Here is a 25399-nt window from a genome sequence, read left to right on the forward strand (position 1 = left end):
CCTAACCCACTCTCCTGGCGAGGGCAGGAGGTACGCTCCAGCCGGCAACAGGTGCCCGTGTAGCCGCCGCAGTGTCACAGCCCCCGGGGAGGGACAGGTCCACCCTGCACAGCAGAGAGGGAGCAAGAGGACTGTCCGGGGGTTACGTGGGGACGCGTTGAGAAACGCTGGACCCAGCTGGAGCGGCTAGGGCAGAGGGTAGGCCAGAGGAGGCCACCAGGGGGCAGCAGAGGCTGGCGAGAAGCGCTCGAAAGCCTTTTTTTTTTTTTTTTTTTTTTTGGAGACGGGGTCTTGCTGTGCTGCCCAGGCTGGAGTGCTGTGCAGTTCTCGACCACAGCTCATTGCAGCCTCGAACTTCCACGCTCAAGCGATCCTCCCACTTCAGCCTCCTGAGTAGCTGGGATTACAGGCATGTGCCACCACGCCTCGCTAATTTTTGTATTTTTCATACAGACAGGGTCTCACTATGTTGCTCAGGGTAGTCTCGAATTCTGGAACTCAAATGATCCTCCCACTTCAGCCTCCCAAAGTGCTGGGATTACAGGCATAAGCCATCATGCCCGGCCTCTGACGCTGTTTCATTCAACCCCCAGGATTTCAGATTCCACCAACTTATGGAGAAGGGAACCAAGTTTGAGATGTGTGATTGCCCAGAAAGTTGGAGGCTGAGCTGAGACTTGAACCCAGAGACCAGAACCTCCAGAGGTCAAAGTCCTCCTGGGTAGAGAAGGGCCCTGAGATGACAGCTCGTTGGTCCTCATGGTAGCGTGACCCCCCCAGTAGACTTTCTCCCACACCCAACCTTGGTTTCCTCATCTATATGATAGGGACAAGCCAGACTCTACCTCCCTGGTGGTCATGGTCTCCGCTTATTCGGGTTCATAACCTTAAAGGCCCCTCGCACCACCTCAGTGAGCCATTTATGCCTGGCACAGGGCCAACTCTCAGTGCATATCTGCAAAGGAACCAATGAATGAATGAATGAAGTGACAAATGAATAAAGGAATGAATTAGGCACTTATCATGTACCAGGCTTTCATTACCACGTCCCATTTATTCCTCTGAGGCAGGGTCTATTTTATCCTTGTTACAGATGGGGAAACTAAGGCCCAGGGAGGAGCAAAGTCTTCCCCAAGTATGTACCCACTCAGAACTTGAGCTCTGAATGTCTCCCACCCAGCTTAGCCCAAGAGCGGGGTTCAGTGATGCCCACCCCCTAAGGCTCTAGAGAAAGGGGGTAGGCCCACATGCCAGTTTGGGGGTGGTAAAGCCAGGTAAGTTTTCTTTATGGGTCCCCTGAAACCCTGAAAGTGAACCCCAGTCCTGCATGAAAGTGAGCTCCCCATAGCTCAAGGTATTCAAGCACAATACGGCTTTGAGTGCCGAAGCAGGCTGTGCAGGCTTGGATAGTGACATGCCCTCTCTGAGCCTCAATTTCCCCACCTGTCAACAGCAGACAGTGACAGCTGTGATCAGGGGATCACAGTGCATGGGGATGGGTGGGTGCATGGGGATGGAGGGGCATTTGGGAGCCCTCCCCGATACCACCCCCTGCAGCCACCCAGGTAGCCTGTCCTGGCCTGTCTGTCCCAGTCCAGGGCTGAAAGGGTGCGGGTCCTGCCCGCCCCTAGGTCTGGAGGCGGAGTCGCGGTGACCTGGGAGCCCAATAAATCTGCAACCCACAATCACGAGCTGCTCCCGTAAGCCCCAAGGCGACCTCCAGCTGTCAGCGCTGAGCACAGCACCCAGGGAGAGGGACAGACAGCCGGCTGCATGGGACAGCGGAACCCAGAGTGAGAGGCGAGGTGGCCGGACAGACAGACAGCAGGGGCGGACGCAGAGACAGAGAGCGAGGACAGGGAGGCCGACACGGACATCGACAGCCCATAGATTCCTAACCCAGGGAGCCCCGGCCCCTCTCGCCGCTTCCCACCCCAGACGGAGCGGGGACAGGCTGCCGAGCATCCTCCCACCCGCCCTCCCCGTCCTGCCTCCTCGGCCCCTGCCAGCTTCCCCCGCTTGAGCACGCAGGGCGTCCGAGGACGCGCTGGGCCTCCGCACCCGCCCTCATGGAGGCCGTGGAGACCGGGGAACGGCCCACCTTCGGAGCCTGGGACTACGGGGTCTTTGCCCTCATGCTCCTGGTGTCCACTGGCATCGGGCTGTGGGTCGGGCTGGCTCGGGGCGGGCAGCGCAGCGCTGAGGACTTCTTCACCGGGGGCCGGCGCCTGGCGGCCCTGCCCGTGGGCCTGTCGCTGTCTGCCAGCTTCATGTCGGCCGTGCAGGTGCTGGGCGTGCCGTCGGAGGCCTATCGCTATGGCCTCAAGTTCCTCTGGATGTGCCTGGGCCAGCTTCTGAACTCGGTCCTCACCGCCCTGCTCTTCATGCCCGTCTTCTACCGCCTGGGCCTCACCAGCACCTACGAGGTACCGGACAGAGGCCCGGGGGTAGGACCTGCCCCACTGGCAGTGCTGGGACCCCGTGTGGGGGAGGCGCTGGGGCTTTGGGCCGCTGTACAGGAGGACGCGGATGGCACCTCCGTGCTTTAACGAAGGGGGCCCCTAGCCAGACACGTGGGGAGGGTTCTAGGAAGAGGCCCCAGGCGCCCGGCGAGGGGCAGGAAGGAGGAAGAGAGAGCCTGGCGTCCTGCTCCTTCGGTGGAAGCGCGCGCGGGGCGGGGCCCGGCTCGACCAGGTGTGTCCTCACGGGTGGACACACACCTGCCCCCCACCTGCCCGGGCGTGCAGACCCACGTGTGCGCGCTAGAGGGGACTGCTGACGGCTCCGGGGTTCGAAACCTGGCTTCACTGCTTTCTTGTATCTTGGGCAAGGGGCGTGCCTCTCTGTTTGGGTTTCCCAGCTGTCCAATGGGAGAATTACAGGACCTCCCTCCAGGGGAGAGGGTAAAGCGATTAAAATCGTGACCGGGGCCCGGCGCGATGGCTCACGCCTGTAATCCCAGCACTTTGGGAGGCCGAGGCGGGCGGATCATTTGGGGTCAGGAGTTAGAGACCAGCATGGCCAACATGGTGAAACCCCGTCTCTACTAAAAATACAAAAATTAGCCGGATGTGGTGGTGGGCACCTGTAATCCCAGCTACTTGGGAGGCTAAGACAGGAGAATTGCTTGAACCCGGGAGGTTGCAGTGAGCCGATATCGCGTCACTGCACTCCAGCCTGGGCGACAGAGCGAGACTCTTGTCTCAAAGGAAAAAAAAATATTGTGGCAGGGCGCAGTGGCTCACGCCTGTAATCCCAGCACTTTGGGAGGCCGAGGTGGGTGGATCACGAGGTCAGGAGTTCAAGACCAGCCTGGCTAACATGGTGAAACCCCGTCTTTACTAAAAATACAAAAATTAGCCGGGCATGGTCGCGCGCGCCTGTAATCCCAGCTACTCAGGAGGCTGAGGCAGGAGAATTGCTTGAACCTGGGAGGCGGAGGTTGCAGTGAGCCGAGATCGTGCCACTGCACCCTAGCCTGGGCGACAGAGCGAGACTCCGTCCCCCCCCCCAAAAAAAAATCGTGACAGGTATATCCTAGGCGGCCAACACCATTGGCCCGGGGCACTGTCTACACTGTGCGCTTGCGGGCCACGTCGGTGTCTGCTGAGCGGTGGCTGCTCCAGGAGCCCGCGCCCGTCAGGCGCAAGTGGGAGGGCGCGTGCACACGCATGGACCAGTCCTCCAGGTCCACGGGGTACGCACAGGCACGGGATGGCACCTGTGCACGGGTGTGTGCGTGCGGCGGGGCCCCCACGTGCAAGAATCTGGCGGGCGCGGTTGGCTTCCGGAGGGAAGGGCCCACCTAGAGAGCAGACCAGGGACCCGAGAGGCCTCGGCTCCTGAGTAAGGACTGTCCAGGTGACCTCGAGTCCCTCCTTGCAGTACCTGGAGATGCGCTTCAGCCGCGCAGTGCGGCTCTGCGGGACTTTGCAGTACATTGTAGCCACGGTGAGTGGCCTCGGCCCCGCCCTCCGCTCAGGGCCCCGAGAGCGTCAGGCTTCACTAGCCCGGCCCCCACCATTCAAGACCCCGCCCAGACCCCGCCCCATGCTCCCGTTCTGACCCCGCCCCCATCAGTCCCCTCCCACACCACAGCCGGCCTGACCCCGCCTGCACTCTGGAAGACCCGGCCTATCTGCCCCGCCCATATTCTGGGACCACCCTTCTGCCTCCTCTCCCCATCCCCAACTCGCCCAGACGCCCTCCCTGCTCACCCGCCCCACACTCTGTCTACAGATGCTGTACACCGGCATCGTAATCTACGCACCGGCCCTCATCCTGAACCAAGGTGTGACTCTGGGAGATTAGGGAAGCATGTCTGGGAAGAGAAAGGGAGGGAGAGGAGAACCCAAGACTAAGTTTGCGCCCTGCCCAGGGGCCTAACAGGGGGACCTCTTTTTGCATAGTGACCGGGCTGGACATCTGGGCGTCGCTCCTGTCCACCGGAATTATCTGCACCTTCTACACGGCTGTGGTGAGTGGCCCTGGGAACTCACTCCATACGGGGGATCGGGCCCACTGTGTCTCTTGTGGGGAGACTCTGGGCTTGCCCCTTTCTCCTGAGGAAGCCTCTGTCCCAGCTGGGACCCAGTGTCCTCATCTTTATAGTGAAAAATGATCTGAAAAGCTTATTGCTGAGAATCTAGAGGTATGGTAGCTTCAGGCATGGCTGGATCCAGGCTTCCACCTCTTCTGGCTTCCAGTCCAGCAGGAAGTGAGCTCCTGCTTCATCCTGGGGCTGGCTGAGTTCCCAGGGAGGGCTACCTTTGGCTGGCTCAGGTCTGACCTTGATGGCGATATTATCATCGTAGTGATAATAATAGTAATGGCGGCTGGGCGCGGTGGCTCACGTCTGTAATCCCAGCACTTTGGGAAGCAGAGGCAGGCGGATCACCTAAGGTCAGGAGTTCGAGACCAGCCTGGCCAACATGGTGAAACCCCGTCTCTACTAAGAATACAAAAATTACCTGGGCGCAGTGGCACGCACCTGTAATCCTAGCCTCTCAGGAGGCTGAGGCAGGAGAATCGCTTGAACCCGGGAGGTGGAGGTTGCGGTGCGTGGAGATTGCGCCATTGCACTCCAGCCTGGGCGACAGAGCAAGACTCCATCTCAAAAAAATATAATAATAATAATAATAGTAATGGCAGCAATCACTCACTGACACTCGTATATGTCAAGTCATATTCCAAATCTTTTTCACTTATTAACTTGTTTAATTCTACTGGGCACAGTGGCTCATACCTGTAATCCCAGCACTTTGAGAGGCCAAGGTAGGAGGATCACTTGAGGCCAGGGGTTCGAGACCAGCCTAGGCAACATAGTGAGACCCCCGCCCCCATCTCTACAAAAAAAATTTTTTTTAATTAGTCGGGCATGGTGGCACCTGCTGTAGCTCCAGCTACTCCGGAGGCTGAGGCAGGAGGATCACTTGAGCCTAAGAGTTCCAGGCTGCAGTGAGCTGTGATCACACCACTGCACTCCAGCCTGGGCAAAAGACAGAAACCTTTTCTTTAAAAATAAAATAACTAACTTAATTCTTACAACAACACAGTAAGAAGGTATTATTATTAATCCCACTTTAGAGAGGAGGAGACTGAGGCATAGAAGGGCATCAGTCCTAGGCACCACTGAAGGCCAGGTCCCCCATCTAACCGCCCCTCTCCCTCTCTCTGTCCCATGCTGCAGGGCGGCATGAAGGCTGTGGTCTGGACTGATGTGTTCCAGGTCGTGGTGATGCTAAGTGGCTTCTGGGTTGTCCTGGCACGCAGTGTCATGCTTGTGGGCGGGCCCCGCCAGGTGCTCACGCTGGCCCAGAACCACTCCCGGATCAACCTCATGGAGTGAGTGAAAATGCAGAGGATACTCCAGCAGGATAGGGCTGGGACCAGGGCGGTGGCTCACGCCTGGTAATCTCAGCACTTTGGGAGGCCGAGGCGGGCAGATCACTTGAGCTCAGGAGTTCGAGACCAGCCTGGGCAACATGGTGAAAACCCATCTCTACAAAAATACAAAAATTAGCTGGGCGTGGTGGTGCACCTGTGGTCCCAGGTAGTTGAGAGGCTGAGGCTGGAGGATTGCTTGAGCCCGGTAGGTGGAGGCTGCAGCAAGCTGAGATCACACTACTGCACTCCAGCCTGGATGACAGAGCTAGACCCTGTCTCAAAAAAAAAAAAAAAAAAAAAAAAAAAAGAGGCTGGGTGCAGTGGTTCATGCCTGTAATCCCAGCACTTTGGGAGGCCAAGGCGGGGGGATCACCTGAGGTCAGGAATTTGAGACCAGCATGACCGACATCGAGAAACCCCATCTCTACTAAAAAATACAAAATTGGGCTGGGCGCGGTGGCTCATACCTGTAATCCCAGCACTTTGGGAGGCCAAGGAGGGCAGATCACAAGGTCAAGAGATCGAGACCATCCTGGCCAACTTCATGAAAGTCCGTCTTTACTAAAAATACAAAAATTAGCCGGGCATGCTGGCGGGCGCCTGTAATCCCAGCTACTCAGGAGGCTGAGGCAGGAGAATTGCTTGAACCCAGGAGGCAGAGGTTGCAGTGAGCCGAGATGGCGTGACTGCACTCCCGCCTGGCAACAGAGAGAGACTCCGTCCCCCCCTGCCAAAAAAAGAAAAAATTAGCAGGGTGTGGTGGCGCATGCCTGTAATTCCAGCTACTCGGGGAGGCTGAGGCAGGAGAATCGCTTGAACCCAGGAGGTGGAGGTTGTGGTGAGCCGAGATCACACCATTGCACTCCAGCCTGGGCAACAAGAGCGAAACTCCATCTTTAAAAAATAAAATAGAGGATGGGGCTGGGCTCCCTTTGTGCCCTGGGATGGTAGAAATCAGCCAATGCCTCCTGCTCCAGGAGGCCCTCGCTGCTCTCTTCTCCTCCCCTCAGACCAGATTGGGGGCTAAAGCCTCTCTGAACTCTCAGCTGGGCAAAGAAAGAATGGTTTTTAAGCGCGTGGATAGATGATTCAGTAAACAAATACGTGAATTTTCAATCTGGCAAATGCCTATGCATATGTCAAACCCACTCCATTTATTATTTATTTATTTTTAATTTAATTAATTTTTTTTTTTTTTTAGATGGAGTCTCGCTCTGTCACCCAGGCTGGAGTGCAATGGCACGATCTCAGCTCACTGCAACCTCCGCCTCCTGGGTTGAAGTGATTCTCCTGCCTCAGCCTCCCAAGTAGCTGGGATTATAGGCACCCGCCATTATTCCCAGCTAATTTTTGTATTTTTATAGAGATGGGGTTTCACCATGTTGGCCAGGCTGGCCTTGAACTGTGACCTCAGGTGATCCATCCGCCTTGGCCTCCCAAAGTGCTGGGATTACAGGCATGAGCCACTGCGCCCGGCCAACAAAACCCACTCCAAATGTCCCCTATAAGGTCCAGAAGCGCTGTCTGGGGCCCTTGGGAGGGTGAAGTCAGCGTGACATCTCCACGTGGCTAACTCGCCCTGTCCCCACCCAGCTTTAACCCTGACCCGAGGAGCCGCTATACATTCTGGACTTTTGTGGTGGGTGGCACGTTGGTGTGGCTCTCCATGTATGGCGTGAACCAGGCGCAGGTGCAGCGCTACGTGGCTTGCCGCACAGAGAAGCAGGCCAAGCTGTGAGTGTTTCGGGGAGCAAGGTCGGGGTTTCTGGGACATGCTGCCCCCCCTCCACCAGCTTGAGGCTATCCCCTAAGCCTGAGGCTGCCTCTTCCCCCAGGGCCCTGCTCATCAACCAGGTCGGCCTGTTCCTGATCGTGTCCAGCGCTGCCTGCTGTGGCATCGTCATGTTTGTGTTCTACAGTGACTGCGACCCTCTCCTCCTGGGGCGCATCTCTGCCCCAGACCAGGTGAGTCCCACCCAGGCTCCTGGTTGGCTCTGCACTCCCTCACTACCTTGGTGGGATTGAGGTCGAAGAGCATTCCTAGCAGAGGGAATGGCCTGTGCAAAGGTCAAGAAGTAGGAAAGAGCTGAGAGGAGGCCAGGTGCGGCGGCTCATGCCTGTATCCCAGCACTTTGGGAGGCTGAGGTGGGTGGATCACCTGAGGTCAGGAGTTTGAGACCAGTCTGGCTAACATGGTGAAACCCCGTCTCTACTAAAAATATAAAAATTAGCCGGAAGTGGTGGCACGCACCTGTAGTCCCGGCTACTCGGGAGGCTAAGGCAGGAGAATCTCTTGAACCCGGGAGGCGGAGGTTGCGATGAAGGGAGATCGCACCACTACACTCCACCTTGGATGACAGAGTGAGACTCTGTCTCAAAAAAAAATAAAATAAAATAAAATAAAATAAAGAGCTCAGAGGAGGATCTGCAAGGAATGGGAAAGGTGAGTCTGGGAGGCAATGGACCACCCTCAGTAGGTGTGAGCAGACGAGGGCCACATTCAGATCTAGAGTTCCAGAGAGTTCCAAAGATCCCCTGGGAGATGCTCAGGAGGAGATGAAACCATGACCCAGGCCGGGCATGTTGGCTCACGCCTGTAATCCCAGCACTTTTGGAGGCCGAGACAGGCAGATCACTTGAGGTTAGAAGTTCGAAACCAACCTGGCCAACATGGTGAAACCCCCCTCCACTAAAAATACAAAAATTACCTAGGCCTGGTGATGCATGCCTGTAATCCCAGCTACTCGGTAGGCTGAGGCAGGAGAATAGCTTGAACCCGGGAGGTGGAGGTTGCAGTGAGCAGAGATCGTGCCATTGCACTCCAGCCTGGGTGACAGAGAGAGACTCCATCTCAAAAAAAAAAAAAAAAAAAAACCAAAACAAGGCTGGGCGCGGTGGCTTACGCCTATAATCTCAGCACTTTTGGAGGCTGAGGCGGGGGGATCACCTGAGGTCGTGAGTTGAAGACCATCCTGACCAACGTGGAAAAACCCCTTCCCTACTGAAAAATACAAAATTAGCTGGGTGTGGTGGTGCATGCCTGTAATCCCAGCTACTCGGGAGGCTGAGGCAGGAGAATAGCTTGAACCTGGGAGGCGGAGGTTGCGGTGAGCTGAGATGGCGCCATTGCACTCCAGCCTGGGCAACAAGAGAGAAACTCCGTCTCAAACAAAAATAAAAACAAAACAAAACAAACCCACAAAAACAGAAACAAAAACTGTAATCCAGCGGGAACTAATCATGTTGATAATAATAATGACCAGCTCCGGTCTCCCATGTCCCAAGCGTTTACTCTGTGCCTCATGCTGTTCCCTTCACCAGCAGTTAGTTCTCCATCTAATCTTTCTTCTGAGAAAGGCAGGGCAGTCACGGCTCCAACTTTACAGATGAGGAAATTGAGGCTCGGGGGGAAGTAACTGCCTGAGGTCAATGGGCAAGTCGGGGGGCGGTGCCAGGACCCATGCCTAGGTCACACCCCAAGTAGAGTTTTGACCATGGGGTTCAGAGTTAGCAGAGGGTACGGGGGACCACCCCATCTGCAGTCTTCCCTGGAGGTCAGATCCGGGACTGCTGGACTGTGTAACTTCAGGGAGGGACTGTACCTCTCTACCTCACAGTCTTCATCAATAAAATGGGGATGACACGGGTCCCTGCTTCACAGGGATCCCAGGGCTCAGAACACAGTGGGGCTCAGGGACAATTCTCAGGTTCATGCAGTTGATCAACAAATGCACATTATAGCCTGAGGAACATAGGGAGACCCCATTTTTATACAATTTTTTTTTTTTTGAGCCAGAGTCTCACTCTGTTGCCCAGGCTGGAGTGCAGTGGCGCAACCTCGGCTCACTGCAACCTCTGGCTCCCAGGATCAAGCCATTCTCTTGCCTCAGCCCCCGAGTAGCTGGGATTACAGGCATGCACCACCATGCCCAGCTAATTTTTTTGTATTTTTTGTAGAGGTGGGGTTTTGCCATGTTGGCCAGGCTGGTCTCAAACTCCTGACCTCAGGTGATCCGCCTGCCTCAGCCTCTGAAAGTGCTGGGATTACAGGCGTGAGCCACTGTGCCCAGCCTTTCTTTCTTTTCTTTCTTTCTTTTTTTTTTTTTGAGACAGAGTTTGGCTCTGTTGTGCAGGCTGGAGTGCAATGGCGCGATCTCCACTCACTGCAACCTCTACCTCTCAGATTCAGGCGATTCCTCTGCCTCAGCCTCCCAAGTAGCTGGGACTCCAGGTGCCAACCACCACACCCAGCTAATTTCTGTATTTTGGGTAGAGATGAGGTTTCACCATGTTGGCCAGGCTGGTCTTGAACTCCTGAGCTCAAGTGATCCACCCGCCTCAGCCTCCCAAAGTGTTGGGATTACAGGCGTGAGTCACCCTGCCCGGCCAGACCCCTATCTTTACACAAAAATTAAAAAAAATTAGCCAGGCATGGTGGCGCACACCTGTGGTCTCAGCTACTGGGGGACTGAGGCAGGAAGATCGCTTGAGCCCAGGAGTTCTAGGCTGCAGTGAGCCACATTCATGGCACTGCACTCCCACCTGGGCAACAGAGCAAGATCTTTTCTCAAAACAAAACAAAACCACAGACAAAAACTAAATGCATATTAAATGCCGACTCTGAGCCCTGTCCGTCCTGGGTGCTGGGGACGTGCAGCATCAGGACAGATAGATGCCCCGGTCCTCGGGGTGCTGCTGTCTGGGAGGCTGACCCCCAGTTCTCCCCAGTACATGCCTCTGCTGGTGCTGGACATCTTCGAAGATCTGCCTGGAGTCCCCGGGCTTTTCCTGGCCTGTGCTTACAGTGGCACCCTCAGGTGAGCACCCCTGCTTGTTCATGGAGCATTATTTCAGCCCCTGGGAGCCTCCTTATCCTGGCCTGCCATCCCCCTGGGGCGTGGAATGTTCTGGACCTGTCCATCAGTCCCAGTTCCTGCTTGATTCCTAGAAGACAGCTCAGGTAGGCACTGGCAGAGAGCATGCCCTGGGCACAGGGACCCCAACTGCAAGGGTTTACCTTCTTATCACCTTTCAGGGCCACGCCTGACTCTCCTCTCTTCTTCTTCCTTCTTTCCTTCCTTCCTCCCCAGACAAATATTTATTGAACATCTACTATGTGGCAGGTACTGTTTTTTTTTTGTTTTTTTTCCGGATGGAGTCTTGCTCTGTCACCCAGGCTGGAGTGCAGTGGTGCCATCTCGGCTCACTGCAACCTCCACCTCCTGGGTTCAAGCGATTCTCCTGCCTCAGCCTCCCAAGTAGCTGGGATTACAGGTCCACGCCACCACAGCCGGCTAATTTTTGTATTTTTAGTAGAGACGGGGTTTTGCCATGTTGGCCAGGCTGGTCTTGAACTCCTGACCTCAGGTGATCTGCATGCTTTGGCCTCGCAGAGTGCTGAGATTGCAGGCATGAGCCAACGTGCTCAGCCCAGGTACTGTTGTTCTAAACCCTGGGGCACAGCCATGACCAAGCAGTCCCCTGCTTCTGCCTTCCAAGGCCACACACTCAGGTGGTTTCCACTCTTCCGGGACTTCTGGTCACATGCCCTCACTGTCCCTTTTGCAAATCTCCCACATGTGACTGCAGTCCCTCTGGAACCAGAACCCACCTGTCTGTCCCACCTGCCCTTGGTCACAGGTGTCCTTGCTCCTGTAGGGATGCCTCAGGTCTTCGGGGAGGGGAGGGGCAAATATCTCCTTCACCTTTGCAGGACTGGGTTACCCCCACCGTTGCCCTCAGGCTGGGTGAGGTCTGGCAGGCCAGATGGTGTGGACGGTCTCTCCATATGGCCTGAGGACCCCCCGCTGCCTTCCTCACACAGCACAGCGTCCACCAGCATCAATGCTATGGCTGCAGTCACTGTAGAAGACCTCATCAAACCTCGGCTGCGGAGCCTGGCACCCAGGAAACTCGTGATTATCTCCAAGGGGCTCTGTGAGTTTCAGGGAGACCTGGGTGGGAGGCCAGGGCAGTCCCTCCCCGTTGACCGTGCCATCCTCATCCACTACAGCACTCATCTACGGATCGGCCTGTCTCACCGTGGCAGCTCTGTCCTCACTGCTCGGAGGAGGTGTCCTTCAGGTGAGACCCCACCTGCCCCCTGCCCTGGTCTCCCTGAGAGGTGGGTGCACCTTTCCCTCTTTCCCATTAAACTGAGGCTCAGAGAGGTCACATGTGTCAGTGGCAGAACTCACTTCTATGTTTTTTTTTTTTTTGAGATGGGGTCTCACTGTGTTGTCCCAGGTTGGTGAGCAGAGGCCCGATCATAGCTCACTGCAACCTCCAGCTCCTGGGTTCAAGCCATCCTTCCACCTCAATCTCCCAAGTAGCTGGAGTTACAGGTGTGTGCCACCATGGCTGGCTAATTTTTTTCTTTTTTCTTTTTTTTTTTTTTGAGGTGGAGTGTCACTCTGTTACCCAGGCTGGAGTGCAGTGGCATGATCTCAGCTCGCTGCAACCTCCACCCCCTGGGTTCAAGCAATTCTGCCTCAGCCTCCAGAGTAGCTGGGATTACAGGTGCATGCCACCATGCCCGTCTAATATTTTTGTATTTTTTTTTTCTTGAGACGGAGTCTCGCTCTGTTGCCCAGGCTGGAGTGCAGTGGCGCCATCTTGGCTCACTGCAAGCTCAGCCTCCTGGGTTCACGCCATTCTCCTGCCTCAGCCTCCCGAGTAGCTGGGACTACAAGCGCCCGCCACCACGCCTGACTAATTTTTTGTATTTTTAGTAGAGATGGGGTTTCACCGTGTTAGCCAGGATGGTCTCGATCTCCTGACCTCATGATCCGCCCTCCTCGGCCTCCCAAAGTGCTGGGATTACAGGCGTGAGCCACCGCGCCCGGCTTATATTTTTGTATTTTTATTAGAGATGGGACTTCACCATGTTGGCCAGTCTGGTCTCGAACTCCTGACCTCAAGTGATCCACCCTCCTCTGCCTCCCAAAGTGTTGGGATTACAGGTGTGAGCCACCACGCCTGGCCTGGCTAATTTTAAAACTTGTTTTTAGAGACAGGGTCTCGCTTCGTGCCTAGGCTTGTCTTGAACTCCTGGCCTCAAGCAACCACCCGCCTCAGCCTTCCAAGTCGCTGAGATTAAGAACTAGGTTCTATTTGATGCCAGAGGCCATCAGGGGACTTTTTTGCAGCTGGCTGGCTTGGGGCGGGGGAATTGGGAAGGGGGGGTGGCGACAGAAAGGGCCTCCCTATGGAGGTTGCAGTGAGCCAAGATCGCGCCACTGCACTCCAACCTGGACGGCAAAGTGAGACTCTGTCTAAAAAAAAAAAAGAAGAAGAAAGGGTCTCCCTGGCTTGAGGGTGGGACTGCCACCCCCAAGAGATAATCAGTGTCTTTGCCTCCAACCCAAGGGAGATAGGCAGGAACAAGGGGGGGGGTCCTCTCCCCTTTAGGGAAACTGAGACAGAGAGAAGTCCTTGAGACCCACAGTGGAGTTCCTGAGGTCTCGCTTTCCCAGTGGGTAAACTGAGGCCCAGAGCGGTGGGAGGGCTCCGCCCTCAGCCCCACTTCCACCTACTCTCCCAGGGCTCCTTCACCGTCATGGGAGTCATCAGCGGCCCCCTGCTGGGAGCCTTCATCTTGGGAATGTTTCTGCCGGCCTGCAACACCCCGGTGAGTGGGGGCGGGGCGAGGGGCGGGGAGGGGGCGGGGCCGGACAGGCCCCTCCCCTTCCCTGACGCCGGCTCTGCCCCCAGGGCGTCCTCGCGGGACTAGGCGCGGGCTTGGCGCTGTCGCTGTGGGTGGCCTTGGGCGCCACGCTGTACCCACCCAGCGAGCAGACCATGAGGGTCCTGCCGTCGTCGGCTGCCCGCTGCGTGGCTCTCTCAGTCAACGCCTCTGGCCTCCTGGACCCGGCTCTCCTCCCTGCTAACGACTCCAGCAGGGCCCCCAGGTGAGCAGACTTGAGGGTGGGGGGGGTACCCGAGCCCTGGATGGTGTGATCTTGAAGGGAAACTTACTTGCCCTGCACTCTGTGTAAGAAGCCTGATTAGTAAAATGCATTCCTGGGGGAGGGAACGGTAGGTGCAAAGGCCCTGAGGCCACAATCGGGTTAGTCCCAGTCCAACTGCACTGAGGTTAGGGTGCATTTAATGGGAGGAGAGATGGGTGGGAGATATGGTGCAGCCAGAGGAAGCTAGTACTTTTTTTGTTTTGTTTTTCTGAGACAGAGCCTCGTTCTGTTGTCCAGGCTGGAATGCAGGGGTGCAATCTCAGCTTACTGCAGCTTCAACCTCTCAGGCTCAAGCAATCCTCCCAGCTTGAGGGAGGCCCAGAATTTGGTTTGGTTCTATTTTTTATTGAGATAAATTAGCCATTTAAAAGTGGCATTTAGGCCAGGCAGGCACAGTGGCTCACACCTGTAATCCCAGCACTTTGGGAGGCTGAGGCAGGTGGATCACCTGAGGTCAGGAGTTCAAGACCAGCTTGATCAACATGGGGAAACCCCTGTCTCTACTAAAAATACAAAACTTAGCCAAGCGTGGTGGCAGGTGCCTGTAATCCCAGCTACTCGGGAGGCTGAGGCAGGAGAATCGCTTGAACCCAGGAGGTGGAGGTTGCAGTGAGCTGAGATCACACCACTGTATTCCAGCCTGGGCAACAAAAATGAAACTCCAACTCAAATAAATAAATTAAAGTGGCATTTAGTATATTTGTGCAACCATCACCACTATCTAACTCAAGAACGTTTCCTTTTTTTTTTTCTAATTTTGTATTTTTAGTACAGATGGGGTTTCACCATGTTGGCCAGGCTGATCTTGAACTCCTGACCTCAGGTGATCCGCCCACCTCAGCCTCCCAAAATGCTGGGATTACAGGTGTGAGCCACTGTGCCTGGCCCCAAAAACATTTTCTATTTTTTTTTTTTTTTTGGAGCAGGGTCTTGCTCTGTTGCCCAGGCTGGAGTCCAGTGGCACGATCATAGCTCACTGCTGCCTCAACCTCCTGGGCTCAAGGAATCTTCCTACCTCAGCCCCCCTAGTTGCTGGGACCACAGGTGCACACCATCATGTCCTGCTTGTTTTTATTTTTATTTTTTGTAGAGACAGGGTCTGGCTATGTTGCCCAGGCTGGTCTGGAATTCCTGGGCTCAAGTGATCTGCCCACCTCAGCCTTGCAAAGTGCCAGGATGACAGGTGTGGGCACCCAGCCAACCAAGAACATTTTCTGTTTTGTTTATTTATTTATTTATTTTGGTTTTTTGGGTGGGTTTTTTTGCTTTTTGTTTATTTGATTTTTTGGAGACAGGGTCTCACTCTAACACCCAGGCTGGAGTGCAATGGCACAATCACAGCTCACTGCACCCTTGTCCTCCAGACTCCAATGATCCTCCTGCCTCAGCCTCCCAAGTAGCTGGGACTATAGGCATGGGGCTATAGGCATAGCACCATGCTGGGCTAAATTTTTTGTATTTTTTATAGAGACGAGTTTTTGCCATGTTGCCCAGGCTGGTCTCAAAGTATTGGGCTCAAGTGATCTGCCTGCCTCTGCCTCCCAAAGTGCTGGGATTACAGGTGTGAGGAACTGTTCCTGGTCATAAGAACATTTTTATCACCCCAGAAAGAAGCCCTGTCCCCATCAGCAGTCACTTCCCACTTCCCCCTCTCCCCAGCTCCTGGCAAGCACGAATCCACTTTCTGTTTCTATGAATTTGCCTGTTCTGGGCATTTCATGTAAATGGAATCATAAAATATGTGATCTTTTGTGTCTTAGCATAATACATATATATTTTTTGAGATGGGGTTTCACTTTGTCGCCCAGGCTGGAGTGCAGTGGTGTGATCTCAGCTCACTGCAACCTCTGCCTCCCAGGTTCAAGCAATTCTCCTGTCTCGGCCTCCTGAGTAGCTGGGGTCACAAGCATATGCCACCACGCTTGGATAACTTTTGTATTTTTAGTAAAGATGGGGTTTCATCATATTGATCAGGCTGGTCTTGAACTCCTGACCTCAGAAGATCCACACACCTTGGCCTTTCAAAGTACTGGGATTACAGCAGAGTACAGTGGAGCCACTGCACTCCAGTCTGGGTAACAGAGTGAGACTCCACCAAAAACAAACAAACAAACAAAACCAAAAACATTTGTGAACAAGTTTTGGTATGGACATATGTTTTAATTTCTCTAGGTATACACCTATGAGTGGAATTGCTGGATCATATGGTAATTCTTTAACTTTTTTTTTTTTTTTTAGATGGAGTCTTGCTCTGTTGCCCAGGCTGGAGTGCAGTGGTGTGATCTCCGCTCACTGCAACCTCCGCCTCCTGGGTTCAAGCGATTCTCCCGCTTCAGCCTCCCGAGTAGCTGGGACTACAGGCATATGCCACCACGCCTGGCTAATTTTTATATTTTTAGTAGAGAAGGGGTTTCACCATGTTGGTCAGGGTGGTCTCAAACCCCTGACCTCAGATGATCCGCCTGCCTTGGCCTCCCAGGGTGTTAGGATTACAGGCCTGAGCCTCCACACCCGGCCTATGTTTAACTTTTTGAGGAACTACCAGACTGTTTTCCACAGCGGCCACATCATTTTACATTCCCACCAGCAACATATGAGGATTCTAACTTCTCCACGTCCTCGCCAATACTCATTATTCTCCATCCTAGTGGGTGTGAAGTGATACCTCACTGTGGTTTTGATTTGCATTTCCCTGATGAATAATGATGTTGAGCATCTTTTCATTGGCCATTTGTGCATCTTCTTTGGAGAAATGTCTATTCAAACCCTTTGCCCATCCAGCCTGGGTAACATAGAAAGACCCTATCTCTATAAAAATAAAAATGAAAAAATTAGCTGGGCATGGTGGTGCAAACTTGTAGTCCCAGCTCCTTGGGAGGCTGAGGCAAAGAGGATCACTTGAGCCTGGGGGGCCAAGGCTGCAGTGAGGCATGATCCCACCACTGCACTCCATCCTGGGCAACAGAGCAAGACCCTGTCTCAAATTAAAAAACAACAACAACAAAAAACACCCTTTGCCCATTTTTAAATTGGGTGATTTGTCTTTTTATTGTTGAGTTATAATTTACATATTTTTATATCTTTATATATTCTGGGTACAAGCCCCTGATCAGATGTATAATTTGCATGTGATATTTTCTCCCATTCTGTAGGCTGTCTTCATTCTCTCGATAGAATCCTTTGATGCACAGAAGTTTTTAATTCTTTTTTTTGGTGGGGGGATGGAGTCTAACTCTGTCACCCAGGCTGGAGTGCAGTGGTGCCATTTCAGCTCACTGCAACCTCCACCTCCCAGGTTCAAGGGATTCTCCCACCTCAGCCTCGTGAGTAGCTGTGACTACAGGTGCACACCACTATGCCAGGCTAATTTTTATATTTTTAGTAGAGATGGAGTTTCACCATGTTAGCCAGCCTGGTTTCAACTCCTGACCTCAGCCTGCCTCAGCCTCCCAAAGTGCTAGGATTACAGGCATGAGCCAACATGCCTGGCCAGAAGTTTTTAATTTTTTTTTTTTTTTTTTTGAGACAGAGTCTCGCTCTGTTGCCCAGGCTGGAGTGCAATGGTGTGATCTCGGCTCACTGCAAGCTCCACCTCCCGGGTTCATGCCATTCTCCTGCCTCAGCCTCCTGCGAGTAGCTGGGACTACTGGCACCCGCCATCAGGCCCGGCTAATTTATTTATTTTTTTTATTTTTAGTAGAGACAGGGTTTCACCATGTTAGCCAGGATGGTCTCGATCTCCTGACCTCGTGATCCACCCGCCTCGGCCTCCCAAAGTGCTGGGATTACAGGTGTGAGCCACCACGCCCAGCCAGTTTTTAATTTTTGATGAAGTCCAATTGATTTATTTTTTTCTTTGGTGGCTTTTGCTTTTGGCGTCATATCTAAGAAACAATTGCAGTCACGAAGATTCCCACCTATGTTTTCTTCTGAGAGTTTAATTTGGTTTGATTTTGAGGGTGACAGGGAGCCACAGAGGGTGACGGGCAGCAGCAGGTGATCTGAGTTACATTTTAGTAATGTGCCCTCTGGCTGTGTGTGGAGGACGTCTAGGGTGTGGATGGGATACCTGGAGGGAAGGAACATTGGCTACTGCACAGATCTGGGCAGACAGTAATGGAGGTCTGTGCTAGGCCATGGAAGTTGGGGGAAGGAAGCAGGGAGTGAGGTGGGAACAGCTTTTGAGTGCAGGCAGGGGATAAAAGAGGAGGTTCAAGTCTGTCTCTCCCAACCTGCAGCTCAGGAATGGACGACAGCCGACCCGCCTTAGCTGACAGCTTCTATGCCATCTCCTATCTCTATTACGGTGCCCTGGGCACGCTGACCACTGTGCTGTGCGGAGCCCTCATCAGCTGCCTGACAGGTAGGTAAACAGAGCATGTGGCCTCAGAGGTCATCCCATTCATCTCTCTGCCTCAAGGCTCCACCCAGCAGGGAGGGGAGAAAGGACGCTCCCATTGGCCAAACTGCCACTGTGTGCTGTACACATTTGTACCTTATTATTATTATTATTATCATCATCATCATCATCATTTTTGAGATAGAGTCTCACTCTGTCACCCAGGCTGGAGTGCAGTGGTGTGATCTCAGTTCATTGCAACCTCCACCTCCCAGATTCAAGCGATTCTCATGTCGCAGCCTCCCGAGTAGCTGGGATTACAAGTGTGTGCCGCCATGCCTGGCTAATTTTGCATTTTTAGTAGAGACGGAGTTTCACCATGTGTCTCGAACTCCTGAGCTCAAGTGATCCGCCCACCTCGGCCTCCCAAAGTTCTGGGATTATAGGTGTGAGCCACTGCACCTGGGCTGTACCTATTTTTTTAAAAGGAAAAAAAAAGTTTGTGAGGAAAAAAGAAGTGTGTGTGTATATATACACATACATACACACTTTTATGTGTATATATATATAAAAGAAATTATGAATATATATAAAAATTATGACTATATATACATAAAAGAAAGTATATATATAGTTTCTTTTAAAGGGACAGGGTCGACTGGGCGTAGTGGCTCACGCCTGTTATCCCAGCACTTTGGGAGGCCGAGGCGGGTGGATCACCTGAGGTCAGGAGTTCGAGACCAGCCCGGCCAACATGGTGAAACCCCGTCTCTACTAAAAATACAAAAAAAATTAGCTGGGCATGGTGGCAGGCGCCTGTAATGCCAGCTACTTGGGAGGCTGAGGTAAGGGAATCGCTTGATCCTGGGAGATGGAGGTTGCAGTGAGCCAAGATTGCGTCACTGCACTCCAGCCTGGGCAAGAGAGTGAGACTCCATCTAAAAGAAAGAAAGAAGGAAGGAAGGAAGGAAGGAAAGAGAAAAAGAGAGAAGGAGAGAAAGAGAGAAAGAAAGAAAAGAGACAGGTCTCACTGTTACCCAGACTGGAGTGCAGTGGCACAATCATGGCTCACTGCAACCTTGAAGTCCTGAGCTGAAAGCAATCCTCCCACCTCATCCTCCCTAGTAGCTGAGACTACAGGTGCGCGCCAACGTGCCCGGCTCACATTTACACCCTTTAAAGCTATGTTGCTTTCTTGACAACCCTGCACCTCTCAGAGCTTGCCCTATTTTGCAGAGGCAGAAACGGAGGCATCGCCTGCAACTCCTCTCCCCGACAAGATTAAGTCCTCAGTAGAGGATATGGGATGGGGCGGGCGGCGCTATCCCTGGTGCTGAAATATCTTCTAAAGCTGCCGGTGACTCCGCACTTGTTAGGGAATTCTAAATTCCACGGAAAAGTAGAAGGAGACAAAGAGGGGAAAATCAGTAGTGATAACAGTACCTGCTCACACTTCTTGAGTCTCAGACTTCACATTCATCAGGCCTTTATCGAGTCCTCCTCTGTGCTGGGCGCTATTTTAGGCACTGGGGATGCAGCAGTGAATGGAACCGTATGCTGGACCCTCCCAGCCATCCATTAATGTCTTTGTTTTGTTTTGTTTTGTTTTTTGAGATGGAGTTTCACTCTGGTCGCCCAGGCTGGAGTGCAATGGTGCGATGTTGGCTCACTGCAACCTCTGACTCCCGGGTTCAAGCAATTCTCTTACCTCAGCCTCCCGAGTAGCTGGGATTACAAGCGCCCACCCCCACGCCTGGCTAATTTTTGTATTTTTAGTAGAAATGGGGTTTCGCCATGTTGGCCAGACTAGTCTCGAACTCCTGACGTCAAGCGATCCCCTGCCTTGGTCTTCCAAAGTGCTGGGATTACAGGCATGAGCCACCGTGCCCAACCTCCAATGATGTTTTTGTTTTGTTTTGTTTTGTTTTGTTTTGTTTTGTTTTAGAAACAGGGTCTCACTCTGTCACCAAGCTGGAGTGCAGTGGCACAATGACGGCTCACTGCATCCTCGACCTCTTGGGCTCAAGCAATCCTCCTGCCTCAGCCTCCCAAGTAGCTGAGACTAGAGGCACACACCACCATGCCTGGCCAATTTTTTAATATTTTGTAGAGATGGGGTCTCGCTATGTTGCCTAGGCTGGTCTCCAACTACTGGGCAACTCTAAGCAATCCTATTGCCTTAGACTCCCAAAGTGCAATTATGAGCCACCATGCCTGGCCTCACTGATGTTTTATTACAACTTCACTGTGTAGACGAGGAAACTGAGGCTCAGAGGCTTGCCAGGGTCCCTCAGTGGGACTGGAGCCTGTTAGACTTCATAGACCAGGGATCTCCTTTCTCCTTCCCAGGGCCTGGTCTCCAACCCCCATGACCCCTTCACTGAATGCCTGGATTTCTCCATTTCTCCCCACCTCTCAGGCCCCACCAAGCGCAGCACCCTGGCCCCGGGATTGTTGTGGTGGGACCTCGCACGGCAGACAGCATCAGTGGCCCCCAAGGAAGAAGTGGCCATCCTGGATGACAACTTGGTCAAGGTCAGTCTTAGGCTGGGTTCCCAGAGCTAGAGGCAGCCAAGTGACTTTGGGGTGTGACCACAGCTCAGGGGAGGGACATGGTATATCAGCACCTTTCTCCATCGCTCATTATCTCCAGTCAAAAGACTCTATTGGGAGCTGATTCATCCTCAACAGTTTTTATCTCCCTTCACAAGGACTGAACAGAGTTTAATACTATTCCTTTTTGTTTGTTTGTTTTTTGAGCCAGAGTCTCGCTCTGTTGCCCAGGCTGGAGTGCAGTGGTGCAACCTCGGCTCACTGCAATCTCCACATCCCGAGTTCAAGCGATTCTCCTGCCTCAGCCTCCTGAGTAGTTGCTACTACAGGCGCATGCCACCGCACCCAGCTAATTTTTATGTTTTTAGTAGAGATGGGGTTTCACCATGTTGCCCAGGCTGGTCTCGAACTCCTGACCTCAAATGATCCACCCAACTTAGACCCCCAAAGTGCTGGGATGACAGGCATGAGCCACCGAGCCCGGCCTCATCTTCAAGTTTTTGTTATCTCCCTTCATAAGGACTGCACAAAGTTGAATACTATTCCTTTTTGTCATTATCTGTTTTTACAGTGACTTCCAATCTTTGGCAGGTGAAACTGGTGTGCTGTTAGGGTATTGATGTAAAGTCTCTTCTTAAAATAAAATTACTTAATTCAAAAGTGAGTCAACTTGGGGAAAAAATCTTACATAAGAAACACAACAGATGGTAAACCGATTTTGGCTAAAACCGCGTGGTTGCTTTGTGAATTCCCAGAGTTTGGAAAGTGCTGTCCCTGGGGGACCTGATCCCATGCCTACCCCTGTTTTGGAATCCCTGTTCCATTCTCTCATTTATTGAGCACCTGCTGTGTACCCAGTCCTGCTCTGGGCTATGGTCTAAGACCCCCACCGCACCCTCACCTAGCAGGGGCAGGTGAAAACTAAAAAGAGAAACATGTAGGGTCTGTCTCAGTATGTGATAAGCATTCAAAAGATAATACAACCAGATGCTGTCAGGCCGGGCACGGTAGCTCACGCCTGTAATCCCAGCACTTTGGGAGGCTGAGGCAGATTGCTTGAGGCCAGGAGTTCAAGACCAGCCTGTCGAACATGGCGAAACCCTGTCTCTACTAAAAATACAAAAATTAGCCCGGCATGGTGGCGTGTGCCTGTAATCCCAGCTACTCGGTGGAATGAGGCAGAAGAATTGAACAATTGAACCCGGGAGGTAGAGGTTGTAGTGAGCTGAGATTGCGCCACTGCATTCCAGCCTGGGTGACAGAGCAAGACTTCATCAAAAAGGAAGGAAAGCAGGAAGGGAGGGAGGGAGGGAAAAGAAGGAAGGAAAGGAAAGAGCCGGGCGTGGTGGCTCACCCCTGTAATCCCAGCACTTTGGGAGACCTAGGCAGGTGGATCACCTGAGGTCAGGAGTTTGAGACCACCCTGGCCAACATGGTGAAACCCCATCTCTACTAAAAATACAAAAAATTAGCCAGGTGTGGTGGTGCGTGCCTATAATTCCAGCTATTCGGAAGGCTGAGGCAGGAGAATCGATTGAACCCAGGAGGTGGAGGTTGCAGAGAGCAGAGATTGTGCCATTGCACTCCAGCCTGGGCAACAACAGCCAGACACTGTCAGAAAGAAAGAAAAGACAGAGAGAGAGAGAGAGAGAAAGAGAGAGAGAGAGCAAGAGAGAGTGAGCAAGCTAAAAAGAAAAACGTGTAGGGTCTCAGCATGATAAATATTCAAAGGATAATAAAACCGGATGCTGTGATGGGGAGCAACTTTAGCCAGGGAAGTCAGGGGTGGCCTCTTGGGAGAGGTGACATTGATTGACCCTGAGTTAGGAGAAGAGGAACCAGCCACAGACAGGAACAGCTTTGACTGAGAAGGGGATTGGGAGGGGAGGGGTTTGCCTGAAGGTGTTTAAAGCTCCCTCCAGCTGCCCTAGAGAAGTGTTTATCTTTTCTTTCTTTCCTCTTTTCTTTTCCTTTCTCTTCTCTTTTTTTCTTTCTCTCTCTTTTTCTTTTTTTTGTTCTTTATTATTTTATTTATTTTTCTTTTTTGTTGTCTTTGTTTTATTTGTGTTTTTTTTTCTTTTTGTCTTTTTTTTTTTTCCTTTTTTTGAGATAGGGTCTCACTCTATTGCCCAGGCTGGAGTGCAGTGGCATGACCATGGCTCACTGCAGCCCCAACCTCCATGGTCCGAGAAATTCTCCCATCTTTCAACCTCCTGAGTAGCTGGGATTATAGGCATGCATCACCAAGTCTGGTTAATTTTTTAATTTTTGGTAGAGATGGGGTTTTGCCATATTGGCCAGGCCGGTCTTAAACTCCTGGGCTCAAGTGATCTGCCCACCTTGGCCTCCCAAAGTGCTAGGATTACAGGGGTGGGCCACCGTGCCCGGCCAGAAATATTTATTTTCTTGAAGGTGAACAGTCAGAGAAGCAGAGAAAGGAGGGAGGAACTATAGCAGGCATCTGAGAAAGCGTTGATGGCCTGGGCTGTAGGTGACATGTGAGTGGGGAAGAGAAGCGCATGGAAATTTTGGAGGCAGAGGGGGCAGGACTGGCCCGTGCACTGAGCAAGGGGATAGTGTGCAATTCTGTGCATGCCCCGTCCCGCCAGGTCATCAGCGGCCCGTCTGGGAGATGAGCTGACACGGAACAGGGTGGGGACAGGGTCTCTAATGGGGTCTCTTTTTCCCACTTTTCCCCAGGGTCCTGAAGAACTCCCCGCTGGAAACAAGAAGCCCCCTGGCTTCCTGCCCACCAATGAGGATCGTCTGTTTTTCTTGGGGCAGAAGGAGCTGGAGGGGGCTGGCTCTTGGACCCCCTGTGTTGGACATGATGGTGGTCGAGACCAGCAGGAGACAAACCTCTGAGGACAGGGCCAGCTGCGGGACTGATACCCTGGGATGGAACCTCAGGATGGGCCAAACCCAGACAACGGGCCCATGGCCTTGGGCTCTGATTGGCTGGATTGCCTTGTATGCAAATGAATTCAGGACTACAATACCCTACTCTATGGGGAGGCCCTGCCTCCGGGAGGTCATTTTTTAAATCCAGCCCCTTGCTTCAACCGTTCCCAGTATTAGATGCTGCAGCCCCGACGGCTCCCCCAAAATAAGGCTGGGTTTTTCTCTCTCTCTTTTTTTTTCTTTTTTTTTTTTTGAGACAGAGTCATGCTCTGTCGCCCAGGCTGGAGTGCAGTGGTGTGATCTCGGCTCACTGCAATCTCTGCCTCCCAGGCTCAAGTGATTCTCCTGCCTCAGCCTCTTGAGTAGCTGGGATTGCAGGTGCCCACCACAATGCCCAGCTAACTTTTTGTATTTTTAGTAGAGACAGGGTTTCACCATGTTGGTCAGGCTGGTCTCGAACTCCTGACCTCAAGTGATCCACCTGCCTCGGCCTCCCAAAGTGCTGGGTTACAGGCGTAAGCCACCATGCCCAGCCTACCATTTTACTCAATCTATAATAGAAAGCCACCACGCCCAGGTAATTTTTGTAATTTTGTATTTTTGTAGAGACGGGGTTTTGCCATGTTGGCCAGGCTGGTCTCAAACTCCTGATCTCAGGTGATCCTCCTGCCTTGGCCTCCCAAAGGGCTGGGATTACAGGGGTGAGCCACCGCGCCACACCTCTTTCTTATTTTCTTCCTGGGATTGGGGAGGGGATGATTCAGACCCCACATGGCCTCCAACCTTGGCCCACACACCTGCCATGGCTCCCATCATCCTGAGCCTGCTAGCGTCCCCTCCTCACCTGACAATGGAGGCTCTCGAATTGGGTTGTGTCCCCCCAAAATTTATGTCCACCCAGAACCTCAGAACATGAGCTTACTTGGAAATAGGGTCTTTGCAGGTGTAACTGGTTAAATTAAAACAGGTATTACTGGAGGAGGATGGATGAATCCAGTGACTGGTTCCTCATATGAAGTAGAGAAGAGATGCAGAGAAACACATGGGGAAGATGCCACGTGGAGACAGAGGCAGTGGTTGGATCAATGCATCTATGAGTCAGAGAACCCAAGGATTGCCAGCAACAACCAGAAATCAGGAGGGGGGCATGAGATGCATTATTTCTTAGAGCCTTTAGAGGGAACATGGCCCTGCTGACACATTGATGTCAGACTTCTGGCTGCTAGAACTGTCAGAGAATAAATTTCTGTTGTTTGATGCCACCAGGCCTATAGTGGTTTGTGACAGCAGCCACAGGAGCTCATACACCTTTTTTTTTTTTTTTTTTTTTTTTTTAAGGCAGAGTCTCGCTCTGTCGCCCACTGAAACCTCTGCCTCCCAGATTCTCCTTCCTCAGCCTCCGGAGGAGCTGGGATTACAGGCATGTGCCACCATTCCCGGCTGACTTTTGTATTTTTAGTAGAGATGGGGTTTCACCATGTCGGTCAGGCTGATCTCGAACTCCTGACCTCAAGTGATCTGCCTGCCTCAGCTTCCCAAAGTGCTGGGATTATAGGCGTGAGCCACTGCGCCTGGCCTCATACACACCTTCTGATCCCGCTTCTCTCCACCCCTTGGAGACCTGGTCCTCTGTGCCCGCTGTTGGGATTGGACACCTTTAGATTTGGACTTAAAACTGGCCATTACAACTTTAAAATCGATGACTGGACGGGTGTGGCGTCTCATGCCTGTAATCCCAGCACTTCGGGAG

At 52.8% G+C, this 25399-nt stretch overlaps 1 protein-coding gene across 1 annotated transcript; it reads left to right on the forward strand.

Moving 5' to 3' along the window:
* The first annotated feature begins 278 nt into the window (after positions 1-278).
* Positions 279-24911, forward strand: SLC5A5 (solute carrier family 5 member 5). The gene is made up of 15 exons (XM_524154.7): positions 279-2426; positions 3886-3951; positions 4240-4291; positions 4410-4477; positions 5690-5844; positions 7480-7620; positions 7722-7851; positions 10615-10703; positions 11711-11823; positions 11900-11970; positions 13430-13516; positions 13600-13796; positions 18095-18219; positions 20615-20730; positions 23449-24911. Exons 1-15 carry the CDS (start codon positions 2070-2072, stop codon positions 23611-23613), a joined length of 1932 nt encoding a protein of 643 aa, XP_524154.2. The 5' UTR covers positions 279-2069; the 3' UTR covers positions 23614-24911.
* Positions 24912-25399: the final 488 nt, after the last annotated feature.

This window comes from Pan troglodytes, chromosome 20 (genome assembly GCF_028858775.2).
Source record: "Pan troglodytes isolate AG18354 chromosome 20, NHGRI_mPanTro3-v2.0_pri, whole genome shotgun sequence".
Taxonomy (NCBI): domain Eukaryota; kingdom Metazoa; phylum Chordata; class Mammalia; order Primates; family Hominidae; genus Pan; species Pan troglodytes.

What these genes read in the sequence shown, in the direction of transcription:
- SLC5A5 (XM_524154.7), top strand. Translation starts at nt 2,070, where the DNA reads ATGGAGGCCGTGGAGACCGGGGAACGGCCCACCTTCGGAGCCTGGGAC. An exon ending in GGCCCTCATCCTGAACCAAG is followed by an intron (nt 4,292 to 4,409) that starts GTGTGACTCTGG and finishes CTTTTTGCATAG; the next exon opens with TGACCGGGCTGGACATCTGG. An exon ending in TGCCGGCCTGCAACACCCCG is followed by an intron (nt 13,517 to 13,599) that starts GTGAGTGGGGGC and finishes CTCTGCCCCCAG; the next exon opens with GGCGTCCTCGCGGGACTAGG.